Source organism: Nasonia vitripennis, chromosome 4 (genome assembly GCF_009193385.2).
Source record: "Nasonia vitripennis strain AsymCx chromosome 4, Nvit_psr_1.1, whole genome shotgun sequence".
In the NCBI taxonomy this organism is placed as follows: domain Eukaryota; kingdom Metazoa; phylum Arthropoda; class Insecta; order Hymenoptera; family Pteromalidae; genus Nasonia; species Nasonia vitripennis.
The window spans coordinates 14,402,948-14,430,863 of record NC_045760.1 but is presented as its reverse complement, the minus strand read 5'-3'; the positions used below and the strand labels follow the sequence as shown (position 1 = coordinate 14,430,863).

Genomic DNA, 27,916 nt, shown 5'->3' with positions numbered 1-27,916 from the left:
CGCGACGCCCACTTGGTATAGGGCTGTACGTAGGTATTTAGGGAATATGGAGCGCGGGGGGAGGGGGAAAAAATACTGCTGATGGCCGGGCTTTTCGACCGACATCGGCGCCTGCTTCCATTTGCGAGCGACGAGTACAAACCGCGAGAGAAAGCCCAAAGAGTCAAAGTACACTAGTTTTTCCGCTCGAGTGAGCGAAAGTAGCCAGAAGCGGCGAGACGAACGGAAAAGAAGCCAAAGTTGCCGAGGAGCTTCATACAAACAGAGATTACAATATATAGAAAATACAAACGCTTTAATTGCACCATCACTTATACAACAATATACATAGTGGAAAGAAAGGAGGAGAAGTAACAAGTGTACAGGGGCTGGATAGGTATAATAAACGTGCAAGGGCACATAATGAAATTCGAGTCGATGGCAGCTTTCAGAGGTTGGCCGACTTGCCGGACACATTGATCTGCAAGCCAGACTTGCGAAGACCCTCGGTGAGGCGCTTGCCGAGCTCGACGTCGACATTCGAGAAGTTCCTGACAGCTCGCTCGACGATGAAATTCGATGCGTTCTTCAGGTGTCCGACGATGTTCTCGACGAGTCTGCTCTTCTCCTCGGCGTTGAGGACGTTGCGCCAGAAGAGGCTCGCCTGGCCGTAGTCGTCCTCGTTGACGGGCTCGTGGCGCTCGACGTCGCCGCTCGCGTGGAAACTCGGCGCTTTGGCAGCCGGACACTCCTCCGGGCCGCTGAAGCTGTTCGGGAAGTAATTCGGCGCGCCGGCCTGATTGTTCAGGCACATGAAGCCGTCGCGCTGGTAATTTATCGTCGGCATCATCTGTGGACAGACGACGGCGCACAATGGCCGCTAATTGCTTCTCGGGCATACTTATAAGAGAGTAGGGGGAGCGAGAGCGAGACATTTTAAAAGACTCGCGGCTATGAATTTTCAGCGGACAGCGCCGTTCGAGCGAGAAGCTAGGAGCCGCGTCGAAGCAGCTCGGAAGCGCTTTCGGAGTTAAGCGTGTTTGACTAATTTGCCGAGCTCCCGGCGAAAGACGCGACGCGCGCATTAGCGGCTAATCCGCCGACTAGTCCGAGATCCAAGAGAGAGAGAGAGAGAGAGAGAGCGAGAGTAGAGACATGTTGCAAATGGAAAAACTATAATCGACTCTCCCGCTGTACATGTTATACCACGCCGATATAATGAGCGGAAGACATTATACCTCTCTCGCGCGATTATTCTCATGCCGCTGAATGAATAGGCGATGCGCACAATAGCCCGTGTGTGTGTGTGTGTGTGTGTGCGTGTGCTGATGATCGCTTAAGGCACTTGCGCGCTGCTATGCGTGTACACGCGATACGTACCTTGTAGGGGCAATTGACGGGTAATTGGAGGTGGTTGGGTCCCAGCCGGTGCCTGTGGGTGTCGCCGTACGCGAAGAGCCGACCCTGCAGCATTTTGTCGGGGCTGGGCTCGATACCGGGCACCATGTGAGCCGGGTCGAAGGCGGCCTGCTCGACGTCGGTAAAGTAATTTTCCGGATTCTTGTCGAGCACTAGCTTGCCGACCGGTATCAAGGGGAATTCCTTGTGGGGCCAGACCTTTGCGATTGTTGGTAAAAATGGTAAAAAATTCCGACCATTACATAACGTAGATAGATTTCGTCCTGCATGGTTGCATTCTCTTACCGACACCACTATACCTTTGTCAGGTCGAAGGGATTCCACCTGAACGTCTCGGCCTCTCGGGCCGTCATCACTTGGATGTAGAAGCTCCAGGAGGGGTAATCGCCTTTGGCGATCGCGTTGTAGAGGTCGCGAATGCCGTAGTCGGGGTCCGTAGCGCTCAGCTCGGCCGCTTTGTCGGACATCAGGTTCTTGATCTTCTGATCCGTCTGAGCACGGGACATGGAAATCGAGGATTATTATGCGCCTCAACAGCGGGGCCATTGTGTGGGTCATACCTTGAAGTGGAACTTGCAGTAGACCCATTCGTTTTTGTCGTTAACGAGCTTGAAAGTGTGGGAACCGTAGCCGTTCATGTGTCGGTGACCGTCGGGAATACCGCGGTCGCTGAACAGGATCATCACTTGATGCGTCGACTCCGGTCGCAGAGTGATAAAGTCCCAGAACATGTCCGCATCCTAGATGGGAAGAGAATTTTTTTCCCCCTTTATTCACAAGGTAATCGCGTAGGATTTTCAATTGCGCGATTGCTCAATTCACCTTCAGATGCGTCGCGGGATTCCTCTTCTGCGTGTGAATAAAGCTCGGGAAAAACATGGGATCTTTGATGAAGAAGATCGGCGTGTTGTTGCCAACGAGATCCCAAATTCCCTCCTCCGTGTAGAACTTCATGGAGAAGCCGCGCACGTCTCTGGAATGATTCAACGAGATAGGGAAACAAAGAGTGATTATATCGTTCGAATTAGCGCAGAGTCATGTATTGGTGCAACAATGCGAAATCGCGTACCTCACCGTATCGGCAGAACCGCTCTCGCCAGCGACGGTGGAAAATCGCACGGCGACGGGCGTCTTCTTTCCGATGCCCGAGAAAACCTTGGCTTTCGAGTACTTCGTGATGTCATGAGTGATCTCCAAGTAACCGAAGGCCCCTGCGGACAAACCCGCAATCAGCGGCAAGAGGCGTTAAACACTCTCTATATTATGTATACTGAAAAATAGCTATACTGTCATGCGTGAGAATTACCGGCTCCTTTGGCGTGGACTACTCTTTCGGGAATCCTCTCCCTGTCGAAATGCGACATCTCGTCGAGGTACACAAAGTCCTGCAAAAGCATCGGTCCCCGCGGGCCCACCGTGAGGGCGGCCTTTTTGTTAGCGATCGGCGCTCCATTTCCAGTGAGAAGTGTCGGGGGATCTCCCTGCAATTCAACGCGCACTTCTTTAGTTATCTCTGCATACCAGTGTGTGTGTGTGTGTGTGTGTGTGTGTGTGTGTGTGTGTGTATATATATATATATATATATACACACACACACACACATATATATATATATATACAATATATATATATATATATATTGGCGTTACATAATATTATAACGATGCTATATATATATATATATATATATATATATATATATATATATATATATATATATTAAGCACGATTCTTCTGTCTCGCATAATAGAACTGAATACGCATCAGCGGTTAGAGTATATTGTTTGATTATTATATGCTTGTGATTTATTGCATCCTCTGTATATTTGTATCTATATAAGACGGTACAGTTGAGAAGCAGAACTTCCGATAAAGCTCTAGCTCACTGTTGATTCATTCATTTTTACGGTTGTTCGCATAATTACTTTTGTAAATATTTTTGAATACGAATATTACGTAGAAAAAAAATTCACGTAATCGTAGGAGCTGAACACGTTTTTGAACGAAAAGGAGCGACGATAATTCGAGAAATACATCGTCCATGAACATTAATTACTGAATTCCACAAAAGTAAAAAGGAAGACGTAAAAAGAATGACGTGAAATTTTCCTCATAAAAGGTTTTCATCATTATGGAGTTAAAGAAATACCTTCGAGCACCGGCATAGCAGCGTTTATTTAAAAACGCATATCGATATAGCTTTAGAGATTATTTTTAGCTTATGCAATTGCATAAACTTCATTTCTAATCAAAACGTGCACTTTTGCACAAACTACCCGTATTACGCTTGCATGAAGGTACTTGCTACATCGCGATAAAGTCTTATTTTCCAAAAAAAAAAAAAATATCATATAGGTATATATTGCACAAGTTCACAAAACGGCCAAAAAAGGATGTTTGTTTGCAAAGTCAATTGTCCGAGTTATTTTTACTTTGCACGACATTCATTGACATGTTAGTATCAGAGATTGTCAACTACTAAATAAAACAAGAGCGCCACTTTTAATTCCAAACTTTACCAATGCAAGTGTATTTTTGTGCACGAGTTAGCAATGCAAATATTATACTCGACCTCTTATAGTATGTACGCAACTTATAATCAAATTTTGACACATTTTTGAGACCCCAGTGTCTGCCATCGTTCTACCTCGTAAAAAAATAATTTATCAGTCACGATTTTTCCTTCTAGCAGTTTATCGGCTGTATCTTTTTTATGCTATAAATTACACATACATCAGTTATATAGAAATGGATCGATTTCAGATAATGACATTTTTACTAATTTGGTTTTTAATATACATATAGGCACTGTTTATAAATGAATCATTTATTTTCAAGTGCAGTCTTTTGACTTTACGTCGTCGTTGATCAAGATGATCTACAGCAAATCAATGACTTTGCTAAAACACATTTCAAAATAAAATTATAAGCACGTCGTTTTTAAATAAATTAAAAATATAATAAATAAAAACGAATGTATTGCATGATATTATCAACATTGCACTATAACGTAATTATCACGAATGATAATCATAAAGCAACAATACTGTATGTCCTATCATCTAATGATGTTATCCATTCGTGTAATAAAGAATACAAAACTGCTCGCTAGGTTCATTCACCACTGGGTTATAGTGGTGCAACAAATAAAAGAAAAGCAACTTATAATCTCTTGAAGTTAAGCATTTTTTATGCTTTTTGCAGTCTATAATCTTGAAGATGAATAGTCGATAAATTTTGCATACCGGCGAGGAACGTACATAAGATAAACAAAAGTTGCGGTCGTTATTTTTTATCGATTATAGAGCGCAAAATTGCTCAAATTATACCACGCGATTGGTTACTTTTTGTTTGCCGTTTTCATGCATATTCAAGGAACGGAAATGATTCTCGTTTGAAATAAAGAACTTTATTATGTAAATATAGCGAAGAGCCCGATCCCTTGATGATTATCGTTATTATTACCCATATGTTCTTATTCAATAATAAAAAACTATTTTTAATTTAAACGTTGCAATTGTCGATTAATTCAAAACCACTCAAAAAACAGTCAAAGCAAGGATCTACTTCAGTATCAGACTCATGAAATTCTTAAGCGAAAGTATACATTTTGAGGAGTGAAATATTGATAAGAAACTCGTGAGATAATATTTATTCAAATCTGCAAAAACACTGCTCTCATTGAGCTCGAGAGTTCAGACAAAAATGTCTCTGTATCTGGATAAAAATACCCGCCGATGTGTCGCGATAAACAGGTTGGTCATGTATACATATATACTTCTATGCGGCGCATAACCAGTAGTTCCTTTCCAACAGACGGTATGAAGATGAGTTTTTTCTCCAGCAGACGCCTATATGAAGCAACGCGTAGTTCAGTCTTATGATAGATAGATATGATAAACAAACGACTCGTAATAGCCACGACAACCTGCCTGTTTTCCACTCAAGCTCGTCCATATAATGCCGTGAGAGTAGCTGTTAATGACTTTATACGACGGCCAATGACTTAGCGCAGCGAGAAATGCATTCTTACGACGTCGCAATAGACGTAGAACATGTGTATTATGTGCTATGAGGATAACTAACCTTGACAGATTTCTTGTAAGAGTTGAGCTGTTCAGCTGCAGGATCTCTAGACATTGTTGCGGCTTCTCTACTGCTTGTATTAGTCGCGGAGATACGGTTTAAGAGGAGACAGCCGGTGAAGTATTCAACGGGTTTGTTCTTTGTCACTGTGGAGGCGCAAACCGGTACGTAGCTCGAGTTCGAGTGCCACTGCAGGCGATGGAGGCAGCTCTGATAGTACGACCTTTTATTGCTTTTCGAGACTCGCTGCGGCCAGTAGTGGGGGCACTCGGCAGCGGCTGTGAGTGTGGCTACTTGTCGCTCGACTACATAATGGAGTAAATAGCGCTGGAAGCGACTGATACAGACGAACATGCCGTCGTGCAGCATGGGACTCCGATATGTATATACACGCACTGATTGTCCTCGTTTTTCTTTTACTTCGAAAGCTTTACATGCTGGCACGAATCTTCCATACTTCGAAGGAAACTTCGTTATTTCAAACAAATTAGAAATTTTTATATTGATGCTGTATCAGTCGATACACATTTTGTTATCAAAATGCATCTTGATCGAAAGACACTTACTTTGATTCATTACAAACAAGTCAAAATTAAATAATTAGCTATCTGTGATATCGTGGATGAAATGTTTTATCACTGTCGACAACTGGAAGTTAATATTTATTGTAACCTGGTTTTCCTTGTTCAAATATAGAGCAGTCGTTTGTTCTTTTACCTATATAGAAGAAGAAAAACAAATGATAACTGGTCGCCCTGAAGTAATGGTAAACTCTTAGTAGTGATTCAGTAATTTTTTTTTTATTTTTTACGGTCACCATTTGTTCGAGCCAAGTACACAGAATTTCTGGCTCGACACATAGAAATCAAATTAATTTGATGTGCACACATCGGTTTGAATAGCAGCCAAAATGTTTGCATGTTTATTATACAATCCTATTTCGCCACATGAATATTTTTATATTAGACCTGCATCTTTGGTAGGAGATTCAAAACAGTCTTTTTTGAAAGAAAAAAAGGAAGCAAGCATGCTCCCTTCATTGTTTCTTAATAAAGACTGCATAACACAACAAATATCTTTTTCTCGTATCAACATTGTATTATTTACAAAATCCAAGTAATATTTTCCTACAAATTTGTTTGCTGATTCAATACCAAAGTTATTTGTTGATAGAAATAATTATTGATTTTGTTAATAAATAAAAAAAAAATATATCCGACATACATTTTTTCAATGACTTAATCTAATCTTAGCTTGATGCGCGTATTGTATATTTCATTGATAAGGAGCCTTACACATGTACACATAATATTGGTAAGATATAAATAAATTACTGCCAAAGTTCGTTCGCGCAGTATATGTGGCTTTAAGCAATGCACAAACTTACTTAATATAATATGTCAGTATGAAATATAACATTTCACAAAAATCATTTCTAAAATTTGTACCCTCCAGAAAAGTTTATCGCATGAACGTGCAAACTTTTTTTTAAATATACTTGATTAATTAATACGCATCAACAGACGTAAGTGAAGGGGGTACAGCAAAAATACAATAATAATAATAAGAATAATAATAATAATAATAATAATTGCAATTTTTAACAGACTGCAAGTTAATTAAATTTTCTACAATCGTCGAGTTATCAAATTGCCAACAACGTTTTCGTCACTGTAAATACGCTAGTAGTATTAAAATCCCCCTGAAGCACAAGCCTTCTTAAATTTGGCAATTTGGTTGGTCACCCAATGGTGGTGCTGTTCTTTTCAGTCGAACTTGAATGTTTCAATGCCGACGGGTCGTTGCTAAATAGACGAAGCTAGGCCAGGTATCCTATTGACCCCCTGAAGGAACTATTCGTTCGTTCAACAAGACTAGGCATTTGTCACTGGCATCGGACATTGCACTTGCCACACTATCAAATGACTCTGTTCACCTTGTTCTTCTGTATTTGACACTGCCTGTACGGTAGCTCTGTCAATTCCTTCCTCGGCATCTTCACCGTCACCTGAAAAAGCGAAAGTCATTATTGAATATTAAAAATGTTTTTACATCCTTTTTCCATACTAAATTCTTTAAATTAGTAGTTTAACAAACATGTATTCTAAATACTTCAAGGCAGTCTCTGAAAATTTTTCGTAAATATTTTGCTAAATACAATAGCATTTCCTATCACAATCCAACCCCCAGAGAGCATAGAGAATGAAAAAACAATCTCCGTTTTCTGATAAGAAATGAGAGTAGAAAATTTTTTACAGAGAGCTGGTATGATGCAAAATGATTTAAGTTATTGTTAGTATATTGCATGATGTTATTATTGTAAATTTGTGAATTCAAGCATGTTTTAGTCAATTATACCAATCCCATTTGCGTTTCCACCAAATGTATTATTATGTTATTATCACCAGATCTACCAACACGAATAGTTAATCAATTTTTTTCAGAAACGTGGTTATAGTAATAGCTTGGCATATTAGGTTTGAGAATAAGTTGAAAAAATTGATTTCTGCTATTTATACGCCTATGCATTCATGGTTAATCAACAAATGCTTAATGATAATTGTAGAGCAGGCTCATGTGCATCCCGGTACTCTCTGGGGGCATACCTGACTAATTGCCATACAATTAGATGTGTAGCCACGTCACTTTCATCCTCAGCTTCATCTGCTGAAATTATAAGCATGTCGAACGAAATTTTAAACTTCTGTTTTAGTAACAGCTTTTACGTCGAATTAGGCCAATCAATGCGGATTTTTGCATCCCAATTTGTTAATTTTATTATTGCTATTCACCATTAACCGAATACTTACCAACTCGGAAGTCAATGTATCCCTCTCCTCCAGATAAAACAAGCATAGCTGGTTGGGAATTGTCTGAAGCTGCACTTTGACCACCGTGACCTAGCATTTAACATGATGTACATGGATTATTGTCATCTCATTCGATTTTCTTATTGGCGGCATTCGTCAACTCACCCGGTACGGCAACAAACATTTTTACTGCATCTCTGTGACCATGGAAACTAAGTTGTGCATGAGCCATACTGCAGTATGGAACAAAACTGCCTGGAGTGACGCCATGGTCGGAAGCGAAGACTCGAACACCAACTCCGGGAGCATCGCCTTTACCGCTTCCCGTTTGAACACGTGACACAGCCATAGAACCTCCTGCACCTGAGATGATTGATTTTAAAAAAGTTATGCTTATTGTCTAAAGAAGTAATGGATCTAAGAAAAAGATGTCTTACTTTCAGATAGAGGAACGGAGATAATGACACCATTACCGGTACCGATCCATAGTCTGTTAGAAGATATGAGCAGTGCTGTAATTCGTACAAAGGAAAAGCCCAATTTTCCAGTGCCGAGCATTTTACTAACGTAAGGCTCTATATCAACATCTTGCAAATGTTGGTATGTATGAGCGTGATACAGTCTTAATGTCGAGTCCAGCCGAATGCTGACCCAGACGCCCTCGCCAAGCCAGGCCAGCTGTCGTACTTGTGATTCTCGGCGTGGATGAGCATCAACGGTGCACTGCAATGGAAAATCTTATGGTTTCACATATTCCTTGTCTTTTTCTAAAGAAATAAACGCGTTAGGAGAATACATGAAATTTCAAAGTATCGTAAATTACCTCGAGTGACAGCGAAATAGGATCAATGACGTGAATTTTATTACGGTAACCGCACCACACAGTTTTCCCTAGTACAACACTCATACATCTAATAGAATGTTGTGGGCTTCCTAATGTGATGACATGGTACTGGGATAGATCCCACTGACCATCAACTCCTCTTTTAAAAATCGCAACCGTACCATCGGCTAACGCGACTAATACACGGCCTTGAATGTGCCTGCGCGTAAAAAAAGCAATTAACAACTATGTCCATTAATGCGCGTATCTTTAGGTAGCGCTTTCCACTGTACTTACACAATTGCAAGAGCAGCATCTTGTAGCTGAACAGTGTGTAAACACACCGACCATTTGGCCACAGCAGAGTGAACAAACACAGCTCCATTTTGAGCTCCGAGCCACATGGTCGGTTGAATAGAAGACATTTTTTCAATTGGAGCGTCGCCTTCATCAGCTTTCTCGTCATCGTCTTTTGTAGTTTCTGGCAGAGAATTAGATTCAGGAGGAGTTTTCACAAAGCGAATTTTTCCTAGATTGACAGTTTCAGCGTCAACTTCCAAGCTTGGTGGTTCTGTCGCCAAACTGGGATCCGAACCAACCTCACGTGTTTGCTCTGATTTCTCTTCTGGAGACGTATTACCTGATTTGGTTATTTCTACAATTTTTGGTTCCCCAGTTTCCGCTTGGTTTTCGTCCGAAAGGGCAATCTCCGCTTGATTATCAATTTCTTTATCCACCTGTACGTAGTCGTTGATATCTCCGTAATCGCTCTCCTTAGCACCAGGCACACTAGCGATGCACAGTAAATGGCTCTCACAAACGTTAAAAACTTCGAGTATCTCGGCTGGATTATTGGCATCTATCACAGTAACTTTCGACATCTTCTGCGTGGACGTGCAGATCCACACGTGCGAAGTCAATTGCTGCTCCTGCCTCTCGGCTTCGAGCCTTCTCTGTTCACTTTCTTGCAGTTCCTTATCTAAGTGTTCGATGGCATCTTCAGGCTCAGCCTTAAGGTCGTTGTTTATTTCTCGAGCCTCTGCTGCATAAAAGACACTACCTCCTACCATAGAACCTCCGTCGCGAGTTTTTCCACCACTCATGTTGACTCCAGCTCCGCACCAAATCTACATTAGATGTCAAATTATTTATAATTTATATCACAACGAAAATAAATGTTTCCTTGACGAGGAATAACGGGCAAACTGACTTTCATTCCGGGCTCGGTTTCTTGTAGAGGTCTGCAATATACAGGTACTGGTACTGGTTGGCGGGTCGGAGCACTTGGTTTACCAGGCAAACTCCATCCATAAGCTTGCAACCGTCCGTCTTCTTTCCGGACGTGGGCTCTAACCTGACGATACTGTTCTCTTCTTTCATTTGCACGCCTTGCCACAAGTTTCTCAGATGACCTGGAATCAAACATTTCAAAATAATATTTTAAAAACTAACTGGAGTAATTAAAAAGACGAATTGCGGTGTTATGAATATCTACTTGTTTAAGTCTACGTTAATTATAAATGACAATTAGCAATGTTAAATCTAGTGATATTGTAAGAAAAGTCGATGTAAGACAGACGTAGCCAAACATGAATTCAATTTGATTGATGATTGTAAATAAGTATTTTGGATGCAAACCTTAAAAACTTAAAAAGGGTGGAAGCAGTAGAGAAAGATGAAACTATATTACCTGTTACTTAAATAATCTAAGGTGAAAAGCTGGGAGTTCTTGATTGCATCACAGGGAAGAAATTAGGTGCTGACCCAGAGTAAAATACCCAAAGCAATATTCCTCAATAATCAAATAAAAGTCAGAGTTTAAAACGTAAACAGAATTCCATTTATTCTACGATGGATAGATTTTTTCCTCTCAAAATATAACAAAATATGTACACCTATAATCTATATACAATTTACAACCCGATTATACATTTAGGTAACTGCATTTTTTGGCATAAATATATTATAAAAGTTCTCAGTTGCATTCTTTCAAATCGAAAGAAAACCAACACAGCGTAGCCCAACGTAGCCGTAAAATGCCTTCTTCTTGTATATTAAAAAAAAATAAATAAGATCTGAATAATGTTCACTGTACACATAATCCAGAATTACTACATTCGTAACCAAAGCATGCAACATTGTCGAAAATAAATAAAATAAAATGAACCAGAGGACAAAACTTCACTTCGATAATAGTAAGCATTGACTAAATAAATAACAGTGTATAAAATTAATAAAAATATAAGAGCCTCGCCATAAAATCTATAACTGAAAATAATATATGTGAAGAATTTAAACTATATCATTTCTCACATGGTGTCTCCTTGGTCAAGAAAATCATGTCGATTTTTAAGCGTTCTCCTGCGCATCATATCCAGAGGAGCAGCTGGAACTACTTGATTGGCTGGAGCGCTGTATCGGATGTGTGGTCCGCGTACTAGAGGTCCCCGGTCCGCTGGACCAGTGAAGAGGTTGCTAAAACTGGTGATAAACAAAAATTTTAACAATTCAAATTCAAATTTGTTTAATAGACAAAGCTTGTAATAATTCATAAGAGTATTACAATTTCCAAAATGTTTGCTTTCCACCAGATATGCTAGATGGATCTGTCTTGCTTGCACGTATCATTTCTGTCCATCGGACGGCTTCTTGTAATTCCATAAATCTTTCTTTATATTGGTTTCTCTCCATTAGTACTCTCGCCATCTCAGCTCTCGTAAACCTCTTTCTTTGTGCTAATGGGACTTCCTCTTCATCGTCGCTCTTTGTTGCTTTCGCTGCAGTTTCAGCTTCTTCTTTTACTTTCTTCAGTTCCTCTTCCAAAGCTAAAACTCGCTGTCGAAGACGATCTCTTGCTTGGTGCAGACCGCGTATTTCTTCTCTAAGTACCTCTTGTTCCCTATATTTTGATAAACATAATGATTAATGATGCATCCACAATAAATAAGCTTTTATATTAAGTAACTCAATTACCCAGTCAATTCATCAACTTTTACAATCAAATCATCCTTTACGATATTCAAGGCGTTCCTGTAATAAATTAAGCACATTAGTCATTGTTCAGAAACACGCTTTAACACTTTTATAGAAAAATATTTTTTACTTTGTTGCCAAAAGTTCATTATTTTCCATGATCAAGTTTTCAACCTCCTTGCCCATGCCTGAAAAATAAAATAGTTTATTTAAAAATCAATATAATTTAGAACGTGGCGAAATGTGTATCTAACATCCATGTATAAGATATGTACAATAGCTATTTATATAATTATTGAATAAGCCATGCCCGATTTGCAGAGTAGCATTAATTTTTCATTGAGAATTGTAATCTCTTACCAAAGAAGTTGTCGTTAACTGCATGTATGTAGGTTATTCGTTGCATGCATCATTAAACGAAGATTTCATGGAAACAGGAGGACAGCATTGACACAAACATGAAAATTATTAGTTAGCAGACTGTTAAATCACTTAGAAACTTTTGTTACAGTTGGCATGCTCTGTCAATAAAATCAAATTTCTTCAAATTAATAAGTCACTTTAACAACATATAACTATGTAAACTGACAATTTAAAAAAGTAAGAAAAATGTTACAGTTTTTTTTTGTTTTTACTATAGACATGTCACTGTTACAATATGAACATATTTAGAACTCGAGCAAATTTTTGCTTGGTATATACCTGACGAAGCGTATTCCCCTGGATGAACCCAGCTTCCTGTTAATATGTGATGCATTATTGGGATGTATTTAATTTAGAATTAAATTATAATATCCGTAATACGCACCTGTAATATCAGCTCCCTCATCCATTTCTCCTAAAGCGTCGGCATCTTGAAAACTGATTTCTTGATATAAAGTGTTAGCACTACGGCGTTCTTCTCTATCCGTTCGACTTCTTCCTCCAGGAGTTGTAGCTAATTTTTCTACTCGTGGTGATGTCGGTGTAATTATAGGCGGTGCTGTTTCCGTTTCTGGACTCACATCTTTAAAGTAATCGAGATTTGCATATTGCTATTGATGTTTATTACATATGTATACTGCTATAAAACAAATTGAATTATACTTACGTCTGGAAATATCTGTAGTTTTGTTTTCTTGAACTGGTTGATCTGTTAGCTGACTCTTATCGGACGTTTCTACAGTCGCTTCACTGCTGCTGTCTAACATTTCTGTTCTCAAACTTGCTGCATCAGGTGGACTTTCCTCTTGAATATCTCCTTCAATCATGCTAGCTTCTAAACTTTGGAATCCGTAACTAAGAGGGCCTGAACTTCGTGACATATGTGCCATTCCGAGTGGTGGTAAACGACCGGGACCTCGGTTATTAGCCGTTGAATTTTCTAATCTTTCTGTGCTACCGACGAGCATCTTCGTTCTTTCCATATAATCAACATGAGTTTTGAATAATTCCGTATACCGATCATGTAACCGGGAATATTCACGTTTCAACTCCGATTCTTTTTCCTCCAAACGAACAACTAAAATTAAAAGTATTATTTTACAAAATGAATAAGTCCCGCGAACATCCTAATATGGTTGGCAATGGGTCCAATAACGATATTTTTTTGGAAATATAAATGAAAATGAGGATGCAAGCCAATGGTAATTTAAAGGAAATAATAAAAAAACTCTAAGTTGCAAATGAAATGATAACAAAAAAGAACAAGCTTGACACAAAACATACAAGCAGAATGAGATTCAATGCATTATTTCTAAATCCCCTTATAATTTGTGAAAAAAAAGCACAAAGAAAAAATCATAAACTGAACATAAAATAAACTCAAAATAAACTACTCTACTGTGAGGGGTTTTTCTTTGACTGGAGTTGACATTGACATTTGTACCGTGGTCGTGAGAATTCTTGGTTTTGAGTTCCAACATCCTAACAATAGATTCCAGGCTATCAATTTTTGAAACTAATTCTTTGCGTTCATCTTCTGCAGCATCCTCTAGTTCTAGCAATTTCTGTTAAAAATAAATAATAGAGATATATGTTTTAGAGATTGGATGCATAATAGAGAGTTATTAGAATTTGTAATATATTTTACTTGATCCGATGTTTTTCGAAGTTGTTTCTCTCTTTCATATTGAGTGACAAGCTGCTCATTATCCTCCCTAAGTAGCTCCAGCTCTACTTCGTGCTCTTGATTTTGCGTGTATGCAATATCTAGGCACTCTAGCACATTGACTAGTAATGGCATAAGTTCCTTAACCACATCTTCATCATATCTGGCAATCATCCTCTCAAATTCCTGATAAATACTACCAGCCAAAGATTGTACTTTTTCCGACATGACAACATGACTGTCCTCATGTGTGCCATATACCGTCTCTTGATCCATTTTGATTTCCGCCATTTCTACTAAAACTAGAAAGTAAACAGTAATTCATTAGTATGATGGCATAAAGTTGAATTAGTGTTAATTTAATATTTTTGTATGTATAATACATGGGAACAAATGTTTTAAAAATAGTATTTTACAAAATAAATGTCTCTATAGCGATTGGCTTTGTGCCAAACGCAAGAGGAAAAGCCTTCACTAGAGTAAAAACTACAAAAATTCTACAAAAGTTCCTACACGTCTTCTTTGGAAGTTTGGAATATTTGTTATTTATATACCCTTTCGCAAATCTATCTTTAATTAACTGTAGAATTGGAGTTGTAGTAAAATATAGCAGTAGAAATCTTTTAGCAGACCATTTTGGTCTGGATGAATCAATGAATGAAAAAGGAAATTTGTTCAAGGAAAAGTAGGTAAAAATTGTTGCGTACCTTGAAAGATTATTTATTCTATTTCAACGTGTTTAGAGCAGGAACAGAAGAAAGAGATTCGTTTATTCCTCACACTGTAGTCTTGCTCAGGCGTTTCTTCATTCTCAACAGGAAACTTGTCTCTGATGAATTTACATAAAAGGACTGCTCGCAACTAGTCAAGGCATACATTTGAACGAAGCGTTTTTTTCTGCTGGACGTGTCAGTTGTTACAGTGTGGTTGCATTATTTACGCATTATGTACACACCTATATATATATATATATATATATAAAATTATATATATACATATAGCACTTGCTGACTACTTATAATATACTATCGTCGAAGGCCCGCGAGGTGCCGCCCAGAATTAGAGGCCCGAAGCTCCTATGCACGTAATATTTATCGGGACAATCGCCTTACAAAAGGCGATGGCTCCACCTCCTACTCGTCGTCGTCCTCGTAAACATCGCAGCGATGAGCGAACGCCCTGTACACGAATTACAGCTGTATCGTCAGCAGCAGCTTCTGCATTGTCCACCCGTCTATCAGTGTCCTGCGCCTTGGCTTTTTCACTATTTGGCTCTTGATAAACATGGGTGTCCGAGCAGGCTCACTTGGATCATTCGGAGCGGAGAGCAGTGAGCACACGAAATATCAGCACACCTATCTCCTGTCGCGCAATCTCATTGCGCCAAGTCGAAAACAGCCGTCGTCAGCAGTAACACACTGCTCGCTTTGATTTCTTTTTTACTCGCGTTCGCGTATATAGGTACTTCGCCTGCAAAGTGCAAAGTCTCTCCCTCTCCCTTTCTCTCTCTCTTGCTCCCTGTCCGTGGCGTATATGATATACATACCTATATAGTGTGACGTGAAAAAGTAATAATTAGCTTTGACGCCTTTCCTTATCAACTGTTGGTAACTCTATACAGTAGGTAAAGAAAATATCACACAAACAAAGCCACATCGATTAATATCAAAATACTTACTTATTTGAATTTAAACGAAATTATTATCGTTTATTTGGAATGAAAATCTAAACAAAGAACGTGCTCGTATGTCGTATTTGTTTTGCTTTGGGGGTATCGTATCTGATCACTGATGCTATACAACATATCCTGACAAACATTACATGGTAAGGAAGGTCAGCTGCGCGGATGAACAGAACAGATTGCACACATTGCAGGCGTTGTAGGCGGAGCTTATACTTGCATGTACCCTGTAGGTATATGTGCAGATTTATTCATGGGATGTGAATATGTACGGGTGGGGGTGTGTACATATAGGGATAGGATTTAGGAAGGATATCGGTTAATTGTATAGGTGTATACAGTCGTGGTCAATACATGCGCCAACGGTTAACCTCGGCGGCGATATAATCTATGCGTTAACACTTAACTCTTTGCACAGCATCCGCGCGAACGGGCGGCTACAAATCTGACAGCGGCAACATAGAAGACGGAGCGGAAAGAGCAGCCATTCAACAGATTGCGTCTGCTGCTGTTTGTTCGAGCCGTTCGAGGGATACACACGACATCGTACAGCCGTGAAACGGAACCCATAGATATCGCGCTCTCACCTCCTCGATTACTCACTCAGGGTTGTGCTAAATGTTAGAGATTAAGAGGAACTGTCGCGCATACGTTGCTCGCGAGAACTTTCTGCAGCCAACCAAGTAACTTACAGCTACGAAAATGCCGTTGGCTACGCTAACAGTCCCTTGGAATCATGAGCAAGTAAATGAAAAGGTAAGGGTTTCTGGCAAAAGAAGCCTGACTTTTCCATTAATTTCTTGCTTTTTTTATTTGCTCATTCCTCTTATCTTTTGAAGCTGATATAAGTGTCGCAGCCTTGATTCATACTGGAAAATCATTAAAAATGTACGCTTTATCATATATTTACAGCAGACTTCAGAAATTCTATCTGCTGAAAGTCAAGAAGAGAACATGATTCCAAGAAGTTCTGTAGAAGCTCACTCGAATGGCTGCTCAGAGTCTCATGAAATTGAAGTTCGAGATCTTGTTCGGGATGGCCACGAGAAAGCAGAACCCAGGCACTTTGAACTTCTTAAAGTTCTTGGGCAAGGCTCATTTGGCAAGGTAACATACGACTGATTACCTTTACTTCCTGTGTAATCTTTGTATCACAGCAATATAACGACGATGTTTAAAACTTTAGGTATTTTTGGTGAGAAAAACTGTGGGAAAGGATAGTGGGACTCTTTATGCCATGAAGGTCTTGAGGAAAGCAACACTCAAAGGTGATGTTTGAAAAAGTTATATTGCTTGGGTTAACACTTTGGGTGAAACATATTCTTACAATATGCCTGCTCTTGTACTTTTTTCAGTTCGAGATAGAGTAAGAACAAAAATGGAAAGAAACATTCTAGTCGACGTGGAACACCCTTTTATAGTGCGTTTACATTATGCGTTCCAAACTGAGGGAAAGCTTTATTTGATTCTTGATTTCTTGCGAGGAGGTGACTTGTTTTCTAGATTGTCCAAACAGGTTTGTTTCGGGGTACATGCGTTTTTCTTAGTTTAAAAGCAGTCATAATAACAAAAATATTCTTAATTTTATTTCAGCTTATGTTTACAGAAGAAGATGTCAAGTTTTATTTAGCAGAATTAGCATTAGCTTTGGATCATGTACACAGCCTTGGCATTATCTACAGAGATTTGAAACCAGAGAAGTGTGTTACTGCTAATTATCTTCTTTTTTCATTAGTCTAATGAAAAAGTTTAATCAACTTAATTCTTTCAGTATTTTACTTGATACAGAAGGTCATATAGCTTTGACAGATTTTGGTTTGAGTAAACAGCCACTTGATGATACACAGACTTACTCATTCTGTGGCACTGTTGAATACATGGCACCTGAAATTGTTAACCGGAAAGGACATTCATTTGCAGCTGACTGGTGGAGTTTTGGTGTTTTAATGGTTTTTAGGATTTACTGTGATACTTGATTTTAAAACTATTGTCTGAAAGTTTTAATCAAAATTTCTAATTATATTTTAGTTTGAAATGCTAACCGGTGCATTACCATTTCAAGGAGCCAATCGTAAAGAAACTATGACTCAAATCCTGAAGGCCAAATTAGGTATGCCACAAGAAATATCGCCGGAAGCGCAGGCGCTCCTGCGGGTTTTATTCAAAAGAAATCCTGCGAATAGACTGGGTTCTAGTAAGTAAAGTATTGACAATAAATTTTTCAAGAAAGGCAACAATCACTCAATGTCACAATTTATTTTGCAGATGGTATAGATGAGATCAAAAATCATATATTTTTCGAAACTATTGATTGGAACAAATTGTACAAAAAAGAAATAAAGCCACCGTTCAAGCCAGCCGTTAGTCAAGAGGATGACGCATTCTATTTTGATAATGAATTTACTTGCAAAACACCTAGAGGTAACGCATCGAATATTTTTTTTTCTTTTACCCAAATTATCGTTAAAAGGCAATACTTATGATCTTTGAATTTATACAGATTCACCAGGAGTGCCACCAAGTGCCACTGCTCATGAATTGTTTCGCGGATTTAGTTTTGTAGCTCCGTGCCTACTAGACGATCGCGAAGTATATGCAGAGCATAAACCGTCTGAAAACGTAACTACTACTTTTCCGACATATGTTAATCCGACGTGTATAACAGATGAATATGATTTTAAACAAGAGATCGGAAAAGGAAGTTATAGTACTGTATATTTGGCTGTTCATAAAGCAACGAAAGCAGAGTATGCTATTAAAGTAAGTAAAAACGAAATAAAAAATCATAAATTATTGAATCAATTAAAATTAATTAATATTACAGGTGATTGATAGAAAAAAGCGTGATCCAACAGAAGAAATAGAAATATTGTTACGTTATGGAAGACATCCACATATTGTTACTCTGAGAGCTCTTCATGAAGACGAAAGACACGTTTATCTCGTTTTAGAATTGTTGCGTGGTGGAGAACTTTTAGACAGAATGCTACAGCGTCGTAACTTTACCGAAGCCGAAGCTGCAGAAGTCACATATACTATTACTAGTGTGGTGCACTACCTTCACGAAAACGGGGTAATGTTTTATTTACATAATATATATTTTAATTAAATCATTGATAAAAATATTTGGTAACAATATTATCCTGATTGAAAAATTTGTATACAGGTTGTTCACCGTGATATAAAGCCATCAAACATTTTATATGCCAAGACTGGTTTTAATCCTTCGACTTTGTGTATTTGCGATCTTGGTTTTGCCAAGCAACTGAGAGCCGAAAATGGCCTATTAATGACGCCTTGTTATACAGCAAATTTTGTAGCCCCAGAAGTATTGAAACGTCAAGGATACGATGCTGCCTGTGACATCTGGTCGCTTGGAATTTTACTATACATAATGTTATCCGGGTATGTTTTTTTTTTGTTGAATGACGCACGATGAATGACATATTCTTCATGTAAATTAACTATTGCTGTTTGCAGTCGTATACCATTTCCCAATACACCTGGAGATACGGCAAACGATATCTTGGATAGAATCGGGCGTGGCTATATTGATATCGAGACCGGTGTATGGTGTCAAATTTCGACTGAAGCTAAAGAATTAGTTAAACGTATGCTGCATGTAGACCCAGCGCGAAGGCCTACCGCAGCAAATATATTGAAGCATCCTTGGATTGTTAACAGGCATCGTCTACCTCTTAATCTCTTGCCTGACATCACCAAGGATCCCGTAACCGTGAAGGTATTAAAAAATAAGAAAACGTCTTTTTCTGGTCAATTATCGAATCGGAGCTCATGAAATGATTTCAAACTAATTTTAGAATGCTGTAGCTGCGACTTACCAAGCCATGTCTAACAGCCCAAGATTGCCGAACATCGGTCCAGTTGTTATGTCGGAACTTGCTCGACGTAGGACCCAAGCAAAACTATCGGCTAATATTCATGTTTGAAACAAATTCTTGCCATTATGCACAAATTATAGCTAGAGAAAGAGTTTTGGGAGTTGCGACGGTGACTGCTGCTTCATCGTCGTGCACAATCAAGTGCGTGAGCCTCAACTTTTGAAGTTAAACAGTGAGAAGGTGTAGTTGCGTATTAATCATTTTTAATTCTATTATTACAAAACTTCACTAGATTTCCATGCAAGTTAAGATTATCGAGAATTTTGTGATATTTATTTATTGTTTATTTGTGCTTTTCTTGCATGCCTATGCAAAGATATATACATGGTATATTACATTTTTAAGAACCAAATAATGTGAATTGCGTCTATCATAACATATATTTCTCCCATTTAAAGAGTTCTGACAAACTATATATGCGATTATGCGACGTCGATTACATTTATAGTTATGTTGAAATATTTTGACATCTCGTTTGCTTATAATGGCCAAACGTAAATTTATCAAGATTTTATCTCCAGAGAACTCTTTTATCTACACTTATTAGGTATATATATATATATTATAATAATTAATTTTATCAATCAACCAATGTTATATAGATAGACTTTACAAATTTATCAGTATGTTATTATAGTAGCGAGTTGAATGTTGTGCAAGTTTTATTGAATTTGTAGCCATATTACGTTATAAGAGTGCGTTACTGGTTTAAACAGGATCATATGAGTACAATTACAAAGTTTAAAGACTAAACAAAGAGTCAATAACACCGATACTGATTATTGGCTGATGATTAGATTTCTTTAAAAAGTTGATAGAGTTCGCCATTGCTCTCCAACAATGTTGATCAATCCTATAATATTCAAAAAAATATATATATATTGCCATAAATATTCCTAACAAGCTCGTGGTCATATACGTGTATATTTTTATACAAAGTTAAAGAGAGAATAAAGGTATAAAAGAGAGATACTAAGCTAAGATGAGATAGAGAACAAGTAGTAAGGATAGATTTAAAAGTCGAGCTAGCGTGAAACGACAAAACTGTTTCTTTTATACTTTCATCCTTTAATATTATGTATAAGATCAGAGCTGTCCGCAGTTGCGATCTGCAGGGCAGTATTTATCTCAGGAAACTATTTTATGTGTTGTTAAAACTCTAAGACACCCGCTATTCACTGCTGCACGTATACAATCTCGCATGCGTGATGGTGTCCCTAATCAAATTATGAGTATATAAACATAAAACTTCTGTACTTTTAAATTGTTTAAAATATAATAATAATACATGTGAGCGATTATTGAAATTCAAAGCACGTCGTTTTTATTTTTCCCCGCGCTCACCCGAAAACGAAAAGTCTTCGATAAGTTTAAATTGTCCACGTTAGCGTCATCTGTCGGAGATCAGCATATATATATATATATATACACACACACACACACACACACATACATATACATGCACGATGTAGCGAGAGAACAGTCTCAAAGCCGATGCGAGAAGCTGGCGAGAAGTATTTCAATACGCAGGTCTGCGCGCGACGGCAGCGTGAATGCGCGAGCGCGTCCCACACTACTGTGTAAAAACGTGGCGCACGTTCGGCAGCTTCTAAAAGCGCTTTAGCTGACGAGCAAACCGCTCCTAAGAAGAGGTTCGTCGACGACGTCTGCTTAACTCTCGTCTACGTTTACCAAGGTAAAGACCAGCACAAGCTTCGGCTACCCACGAATCCTTGCAAATACAAAAATCCGAAACTTTGAGTCTTTGTGCACACGCATCATCATCATAATCATGCGAGGGGCTTCTCGAGTTTCGCATGAATATATATTGTGCGCGTATAAACTTTCCGCGCGCGCGTTTGCTAATGAAGCATGCCGTCATTAATTTACTATCCTGAGAGCACTATATATCAAATTCTTCCACTTCATTGTGTCCCTTTTTATCCGCTTTTATTGCTCATGCACAGTCAAGAGTTGAGGCTGCTGCAGTCTGGAACGGGCAGAATAAGTAGTGAGTGTAGGAAAAAGCATGCGTTCGGATGTCAATAATTTTGCCGCCGCTGATAATAAATACTTATAAAAGGCGCGCGCGACACTTCCCACATTCACGGCACACGGCGTTCGTTCGCGCGTTTCTGCGCGACGAATTTTACGTCACCGAATCAATACTTACTTCCAAGACCTTGAACAACACTACAATACCCAATGCTCCCATGCGCTTGTAATGAAAAATCTCAGTCGGTCTCATCATTCTCAATACATATAGGCACACTTCTGCTACATATCCCTCGTAGACTTCTCATAAATGGGTTTTCAATTAAGCTGCCCCTATCTCTCGAGTACACCTGATGTCGTTACTCTGATTTTTTGTCAGGTGTTACGGATATCCACGTTGGAAGACCGTTATGCGAATAGTACAAAATTACTTTCCTTTCTTGACTGATGTGCTATTTATTTGACGGAGATGAGCGCAAGATTATAGATGCACATCTTAACGTATTCACAAATACCATTGAGCTTTAAAGTGCTCAGACTAGGTATGATTAAATATGTAGGACAAATACTTTTCTTCACCCCCATATTGTATTACGATTCAATGAAATTCAACATACCACATGTTGTGATCCTAAAGTATATGTTGTTTTATACTTCTATTTTTATTTTTCATTATTTTTTACAAATTTCACATCGCTGCACTGTTTATGTTCACTACCATTGATTGTTATCTACAAAGATGATCTACCTGTTGTTCATTAGTCTTGTTCAAAAGGTATTCAGCAAAAAATTTTGATTATAGGACTCTCCATCATGCTTCAAAAAGGTCCCCGTCCGATAGTGTTCTGTGGTCCCTCAGGCAGTGGAAAAAGTACACTGATTAAATTGTTGTTTAATGAATTCCCAGACAAGTTTGGGTTTTCCGTGTCTCATACTACTAGAAACCCAAGACCCGGTGAAGAAGATGGAAAACATTATTACTTTACAACTAAGGAAGATATGCAGAAGCAAATTGAACAAGGAGAATTCATTGAAACTGCTACATTTAGTGGAAATATGTATGGCACAAGGTATTTATAAGCGAATGTTACGCTCCAGATTCAGACCTCCAAATATCACGTTTTTTCCAATCTTCAAGGCAGCTTCCTGTTTCTTATCATTCTTATGATTACAGCAAGCGGGCCATAGAAGATGTACAACGAGCTGGCAAGATTTGTGTTTTAGACATTGAAACTGAAGGAGTCAAGCAAATCAAGACTAGTTCCCTTAACCCCTTGTTTATTTTTATTAAGCCACCCTCCATCCCAGAATTGGAAAGACGTTTGATTGGACGTAAAACTGAAACCAATGAATCACTGCAACGTAGATTGTCCAGTGCAAGATCTGAAATTGAATTTGGTATTTTTTTTTTCTCACTCAATAGTCATTCATACTTCCTATGTTGATTCCAAATCTAATTATTCAAATGAATATTTGCAGGTGAAGCCCCAGGCAACTTTGACTTGGTGATTGAAAATGATAATATAGACAAGGCTTACCAAAAATTGAAAGACTTTATTTTATCAGAGATCAATCAGCAAAATCAGAAAAGTGAGCATCGCTTAATAACTGATTTGCATTAAATATTTTTTTTTTAACCAGCTGGTTAATATCGTAACCTATTTCCAGTAAATTGACGCGAATCGACGTAAAACTGTGTCAAGTGCCAATTCACAATCGGAAATTGATCTCCAACTAATTTTGCGCTCGCAACAGCGTCTGGAAATATCGTACAGTCTGGAACTGCATTACGCGAATGGAATAAAAATTCCTAGTATTAGAATACAATGTGATTAGAAGATAATGTATTTATGCAATGCATCAAACGATCATAGAAAGGAAATCTCAAAATTGAATTGAAAAGCGACTTGCATTTATGGCGTGAAGCGACGGTAAGAATGCGTATCTTATTGACCTAACTTTGGACATTTTATAGTATGAGATTTATTTTCGTTGCATATAGTGCCTAGCATATAATATATTATATACACATATTTTTTAAATACTAATTGTTTTTGAGATCGCACTAGCATTTGTTGCATTGCAAAATATATTTATATTTTTCGTACTGTTGCATTGACAACTATTGAGCAGAAATGATTATGGAATCACATACATTTGTCAGCTGTGTAAGATATTTAATTTATATAACAATGCTATAAAGTATTCTTAAAAGCGTCAATTTTATAGACAACAGATCAGTGAAACATTTTTCAAATTTGTTTTTAAAATTTTATTTATTTATATTTATTTAATGTACAATCAATGAAATTCGTATTTAAAAAGGGATCCAATTATAACTTGACATACAGGCTTACTGAATTTCGACTTGAGTTTGTAATTCATCAATTATGTTGCAAACTCGCGTATTTTGAGAAAATACATACATTTCAAATAATTTAAATCTAATATACGCGATTTTAATTAGTTTTGATATGATTATATATTTACACACATAACACTGTATGTATTTTCTCTGTTGCTAGTATTAACTAACTGCATAATAAATAATAATAGCAAAAATAGCTGATTACGATTAAAATAATCTTAATGAAATGAACTAGCGCGAATTTTTCTGCGTGTCTAAAATTGTTGTTGTACGTAGGTAGATTGCAGGTCTAACATTAATATTAGTCTAATATATGTATATGTAATAAATAACTGAGACTACCCACCACTAAAAAAGTTGTGTTTCGCTAGAGTAGGAAGTATTAAATGTACAAAAGTCCATCTGGGATAATTTTTTTCCATCTTTGAATGTTAATGTTGGAAAGAGATAGGTTAAATGCAGTTATATCATGATCAAGACGTGCAGTCTGTTCGTCGTGTTATCGCCTCGATGTTACAGAGAAATTCTTTTTGTGCAACAGTTGATCGATCCGGGTTACTGGAAAGTACTGATATGAAAATTCTCGATACACGATAAAAGAAGGCCAAGGGAAAAATTAGCGAGAAACACGTTGGAAAAGATCATCAGTTCGTAACCCCTTCGGTTATCACGATACTTCCGTACTTGTTGTGCAGAGTAGCGAGTACAGCTGAAGAAAGAAAAAAAGCGCGCGCACTTGGCAGTTACAATTTATCAATGATTTTTCTGTAACAACTGTACGTCTTGATTAATTGTCGAACGATACATACTGCGAGTGAAAAATTGCGCGTCAACTTCTTTTTAACAACAACAAACTTTAAATGTGTACACTGACAAAGAGAATGTATAGTAGCGGCGTGTAAGAAACGTTTAATCTTATGTGTAAATACTACTACGAAATGAAATGCAAAAGTAGCCTTGAGTTTTATTGCTTTGGTTACTCTCGGTTATAATCATTGTAATTTTTATACCTTATACATTACTAATGTTAAAGCTATATACGTTATCCTCGTTATTTCTATGATTACAAGCCTTGATGAAAGTATTATAAACTATGGTACAGCGGTTTAGGGAAATAAATTATGCAGATCATTATACTTAGGTTATAATTTATTGGATAATATACAAGCTTTTTTTTGAATGTAAATCATGTAAACTTGGAGATGGATCAACGGCAAGGCGACAATTGTGTATGTGAAAAAAATACTAATAATAAACGTTGGTTATATGAAAGATATAAGTGTAGACAATTGATTTTTCACTTTATCTACGCACCTGACAAACCGAATGCTATACAAATTGCCCTCGAATCACGACGAGTTATCTATGGTAATCCGCGTGTGAATCAGCACTGTCGAACTTTTTTGTGTACACATACGTATAAATCGAATGGAAAAGCTACGGGATCAGTAGACGATAAGAGCTTTTTTCATCAGCAGTGCGAAAGCATCAATTCCGGCTCATTTTTTCCGTTGCTGATACGTACTACATGACTGGCTCATTAATAGATGGATAATTGCAGACTTTTATCTTGTGCGCGTGTCCAATCGACATTGACAAGCATACGCAGATAGGCGATAAACTTTCCCTCCCCCAATTTTTACGTAATCATTCTAATCGAGCGCGTGGCTTACGCACATTTCTTGTATATCACTCGAGAAATTAGTGAATGATGCGCGGCACTTTGTCAGTTGAGTGTATCAAAGCTACATAGCGTCTAAAATATCTTCGCATCAGAGTGAAGAGAATTAATTAAATTGAAAGCTTATTAAAATGCTGGCGGGCGACGTGTTCTATTATATATCTCAAAGTGCGCTACTCATAAAGCCATTTAATTGAATTATACCATCCAAACTTTTACACAGGAGCTTTCCTCCACACACACGCGCGTGCGCGCACACACACACACACACGTCGCTCGTCGCTGTAAAACGTAAAAGCAATTTCCCCCGAGCCCGAAGAACATACATAAGTTCTCGAAAGTTTGCTCTTCTATGCGAGGCATCGAATCGAACGCCGTCGCCCACAAATAAGATTTTGGCGCCGAAAACAGAGGGCGAGCGGAGCATCGTAACTTACATACGGGATATAAAAGTAGTAAAATGGAAGGCATTAAAACCGCTATCTATGTCCTCCCCCCCCCCCTGCTTTGACTTTATTATGATTCTAGAAAGGTGAATTGGCAAAAATTTGCAGTGTGTGTGCGTATAAGCGTCGAACGACGACGTTTCGACGAATTTGTTTTCATTTGAAGCGTCAAAGCCCCGCAGAGTATACAACACTCAATGATTGCCGTTCGGAGAGAGAGAGAGAGAGAGAGAGAGAGAGAGAGAGAGAGAGAGAGAGAGAGAGAGAGAGAGAGAGAGAGAGAGAGAGATAGAGAGAGAGAGAGAGAGAGAGAGAGAGAGAGAGAGAGAGGAAAGGTTGCGTACGGGCACACTTTCTCCGCGAATTTTCATTTAACAAACTATAAGTATTCCCTTATACGAGGAAATCCACTGCACATGATTTTCGCGTCGAAATGACGACAACAATTTATCATTGCCAATAAGTTGAGAAATTAAGGGGTTAAGCCTGGGTTAAATCCTGCAAAAAAACAAAAAGATATTCTTCGTACCAAAAAATTTTTGATTTGATGTAATTTGAAAAAAAAAATTCTATTGAAAATATATAAAATATACACCATTTTTATCGAAAAAAACCATGTATATAGCTTGTAAAATCATTGACCAAAATTCATGACATTTCACTATATAAATAAGTGTTTTTAGTCACTTGCCACGGTTTTTGAAAGATCCCGACCGTCTTCTTTACTCTATCCGGGCTTAAAATGTACCTTGTTGAAAGTTGAAAAAAATATAGCAGTTTTTTTTTCATAGTCGCGTTGCTTACTACATTTCCAAAGTTTGATTTGTATAAAACTAAAATAGATCAGCACAAATTTGGCAATCCATCTACAGCGAAGCTCGTGATTCGTCATAGTCGGCAATTCGATGGAACTCTTGGAAACAAAACGAGTTTATCCGCGCGCAGCTTCCGCGCAGGCGGAAATTTTCCAGCCTGCGTCACATCACGTGCCAGCCGGTAAGTAAGTATAATAATAACAGAGAGAGAGAGAGAGAGAGAGAGAGAGAGAGAGAGAGACTAAAATAAAACGATATTAGGCGCGCGCTCGCGAGCGATAAAGCCCAGTATATAATATATCTAGCTTATACGTCGAATTGTAATTACTAAATTTTATCTTGCGCGGGCGTTATTTTCCGCTGCAATAGAAATAAAATAGGCGTCAAGCATCAGAAGAAGAAGAAGAAGAAGAAGAAGCGTGTAGATCGGCGAAAACGGAGGAAGAAGAGATTAGCGCCGCGTCGTCGGAGCGGCGGCATCGGGATTCTGCGGAGTATTGGCAAGTCTGCGCAGTAGCCAGTTGGCCTGTCCGTGATGGTGTCGGATTCTGTGTCCGTCGGCTGGTGCGCTCTCGCTCACGGTCAGCGAGCTCACCTGCACATCGTCGTCGCTGTTGCTGTTGCCGCTTCCGGCGAGAACGAGAGGAGCCGGAGCCGGAGCCGGAGCCGGAGCCGCAGCCGGCCGCGAGAAGACGTACTCGAGGAGCTGACTGCGGGGCTCGAAGACGTTCTCGAGGCCGGCGCCGCTCGCTATCTGGCTGCTCAGCTGCTCCTCCTCGCGCACCAGCTGACTCGTCAACTCGCGGAGCTTCTGCAGGCTCGCCTCTGGATTCTGCGATGTACGGTGTG

At 38.6% G+C, this 27,916-nt stretch overlaps 6 protein-coding genes and 1 long non-coding RNA gene across 18 annotated transcripts in view; 3 read left to right on the top strand and 4 right to left on the bottom strand.

Moving 5' to 3' along the window:
* Positions 1 to 276: 276 nt before the first annotated feature.
* LOC100117077 (catalase) lies at positions 277 to 6,136 on the bottom strand. The gene is made up of 8 exons (XM_031929512.2): positions 5,485 to 6,136; positions 2,705 to 2,879; positions 2,468 to 2,609; positions 2,221 to 2,371; positions 1,959 to 2,138; positions 1,698 to 1,889; positions 1,360 to 1,596; positions 277 to 829 (listed from the first exon to the last, which is right to left on the bottom strand). The coding sequence occupies exons 1-8, from the start codon at positions 5,851 to 5,853 to the stop codon at positions 428 to 430; spliced, it is 1,848 nt and encodes a 615-aa protein (XP_031785372.1). The 5' UTR covers positions 5,854 to 6,136; the 3' UTR covers positions 277 to 427.
* A 126-nt stretch (positions 6,137 to 6,262) lies between these two features.
* Positions 6,263 to 15,697, bottom strand: LOC100117151 (JNK-interacting protein 3). 10 transcript variants are annotated; one of them, XR_004344934.1, is made up of 19 exons: positions 14,887 to 15,697; positions 14,162 to 14,481; positions 13,913 to 14,078; positions 13,181 to 13,591; positions 12,899 to 13,096; positions 12,793 to 12,828; positions 12,451 to 12,468; positions 12,221 to 12,278; positions 12,091 to 12,147; positions 11,681 to 12,016; positions 11,431 to 11,598; positions 10,328 to 10,529; positions 9,415 to 10,244; positions 9,118 to 9,337; positions 8,732 to 9,031; positions 8,460 to 8,657; positions 8,295 to 8,384; positions 8,091 to 8,151; positions 6,263 to 7,492 (listed from the first exon to the last, which is right to left on the bottom strand). XR_004344934.1 is itself a non-coding variant. In XM_016987978.3 (19 exons), the coding sequence occupies exons 2-19, from the start codon at positions 14,468 to 14,470 to the stop codon at positions 7,489 to 7,491; spliced, it is 3,648 nt and encodes a 1,215-aa protein (XP_016843467.1). In that variant the 5' UTR covers positions 14,471 to 14,481; positions 14,887 to 15,695; the 3' UTR covers positions 6,263 to 7,488. The 10 variants fall into 10 exon arrangements, 8 of the variants coding, with proteins under 8 accessions (XP_016843467.1, XP_008208482.1, XP_016843464.1 ...); XM_016987978.3 differs by having other exon boundaries at positions 8,732 to 9,017; positions 14,887 to 15,695; XM_008210260.4 differs by having other exon boundaries at positions 8,732 to 9,017; positions 13,958 to 14,078; positions 14,887 to 15,695.
* A 376-nt stretch (positions 15,698 to 16,073) lies between these two features.
* LOC100117187 (ribosomal protein S6 kinase 2 beta) lies at positions 16,074 to 21,075 on the top strand. Its single transcript, XM_008210261.2, has 14 exons — positions 16,074 to 16,089; positions 16,279 to 16,616; positions 16,773 to 16,967; positions 17,047 to 17,128; positions 17,216 to 17,376; positions 17,454 to 17,560; positions 17,632 to 17,809; positions 17,889 to 18,054; positions 18,126 to 18,281; positions 18,361 to 18,620; positions 18,685 to 18,933; positions 19,027 to 19,265; positions 19,341 to 19,602; positions 19,682 to 21,075. The coding sequence occupies exons 2-14, from the start codon at positions 16,563 to 16,565 to the stop codon at positions 19,808 to 19,810; spliced, it is 2,238 nt and encodes a 745-aa protein (XP_008208483.1). The 5' UTR covers positions 16,074 to 16,089; positions 16,279 to 16,562; the 3' UTR covers positions 19,811 to 21,075.
* On the bottom strand, positions 20,257 to 22,141 carry LOC116417251. The gene is made up of 2 exons (XR_004227548.1): positions 21,837 to 22,141; positions 20,257 to 21,752 (listed from the first exon to the last, which is right to left on the bottom strand). It is a non-coding gene; the product is annotated as an uncharacterized LOC116417251 (long non-coding RNA).
* Positions 21,236 to 25,404, top strand: LOC100117225 (guanylate kinase). 2 transcript variants are annotated; one of them, XM_008210265.4, is made up of 6 exons: positions 21,238 to 21,458; positions 22,137 to 22,299; positions 22,560 to 22,827; positions 22,932 to 23,155; positions 23,237 to 23,347; positions 23,426 to 25,404. In XM_008210265.4, the coding sequence occupies exons 2-6, from the start codon at positions 22,245 to 22,247 to the stop codon at positions 23,431 to 23,433; spliced, it is 666 nt and encodes a 221-aa protein (XP_008208487.1). In that variant the 5' UTR covers positions 21,238 to 21,458; positions 22,137 to 22,244; the 3' UTR covers positions 23,434 to 25,404. The 2 variants fall into 2 exon arrangements, with proteins under 2 accessions (XP_008208488.1, XP_008208487.1); XM_008210266.4 differs by lacking the exon at positions 22,137 to 22,299 and having other exon boundaries at positions 21,236 to 21,458.
* The window catches only part of LOC100679146, a 3,658-nt gene continuing 717 nt past the window's right edge, over positions 24,976 to 27,916 (bottom strand). Inside the window, exon 4 of the mRNA XM_003426860.5 lies at positions 24,976 to 27,899. Coding sequence (XP_003426908.1) covers positions 27,519 to 27,899 — 381 coding nt within the window. The 3' untranslated portion in view covers positions 24,976 to 27,518. The remainder of the gene's footprint in view (positions 27,900 to 27,916) is intronic.
* LOC100117304 (sex peptide receptor) overlaps positions 27,586 to 27,916 on the top strand; it is a 26,672-nt gene continuing 26,341 nt past the window's right edge. Inside the window, exon 1 of one of the 2 annotated variants that reach the window (XM_031928482.2) lies at positions 27,586 to 27,906. The gene's annotated coding sequence lies outside the window, so the exon portion shown is untranslated. Of the gene's footprint in view, positions 27,912 to 27,916 lie in introns of both variants that reach the window. The other variant, XM_031928480.1, reaches the window with a different exon arrangement.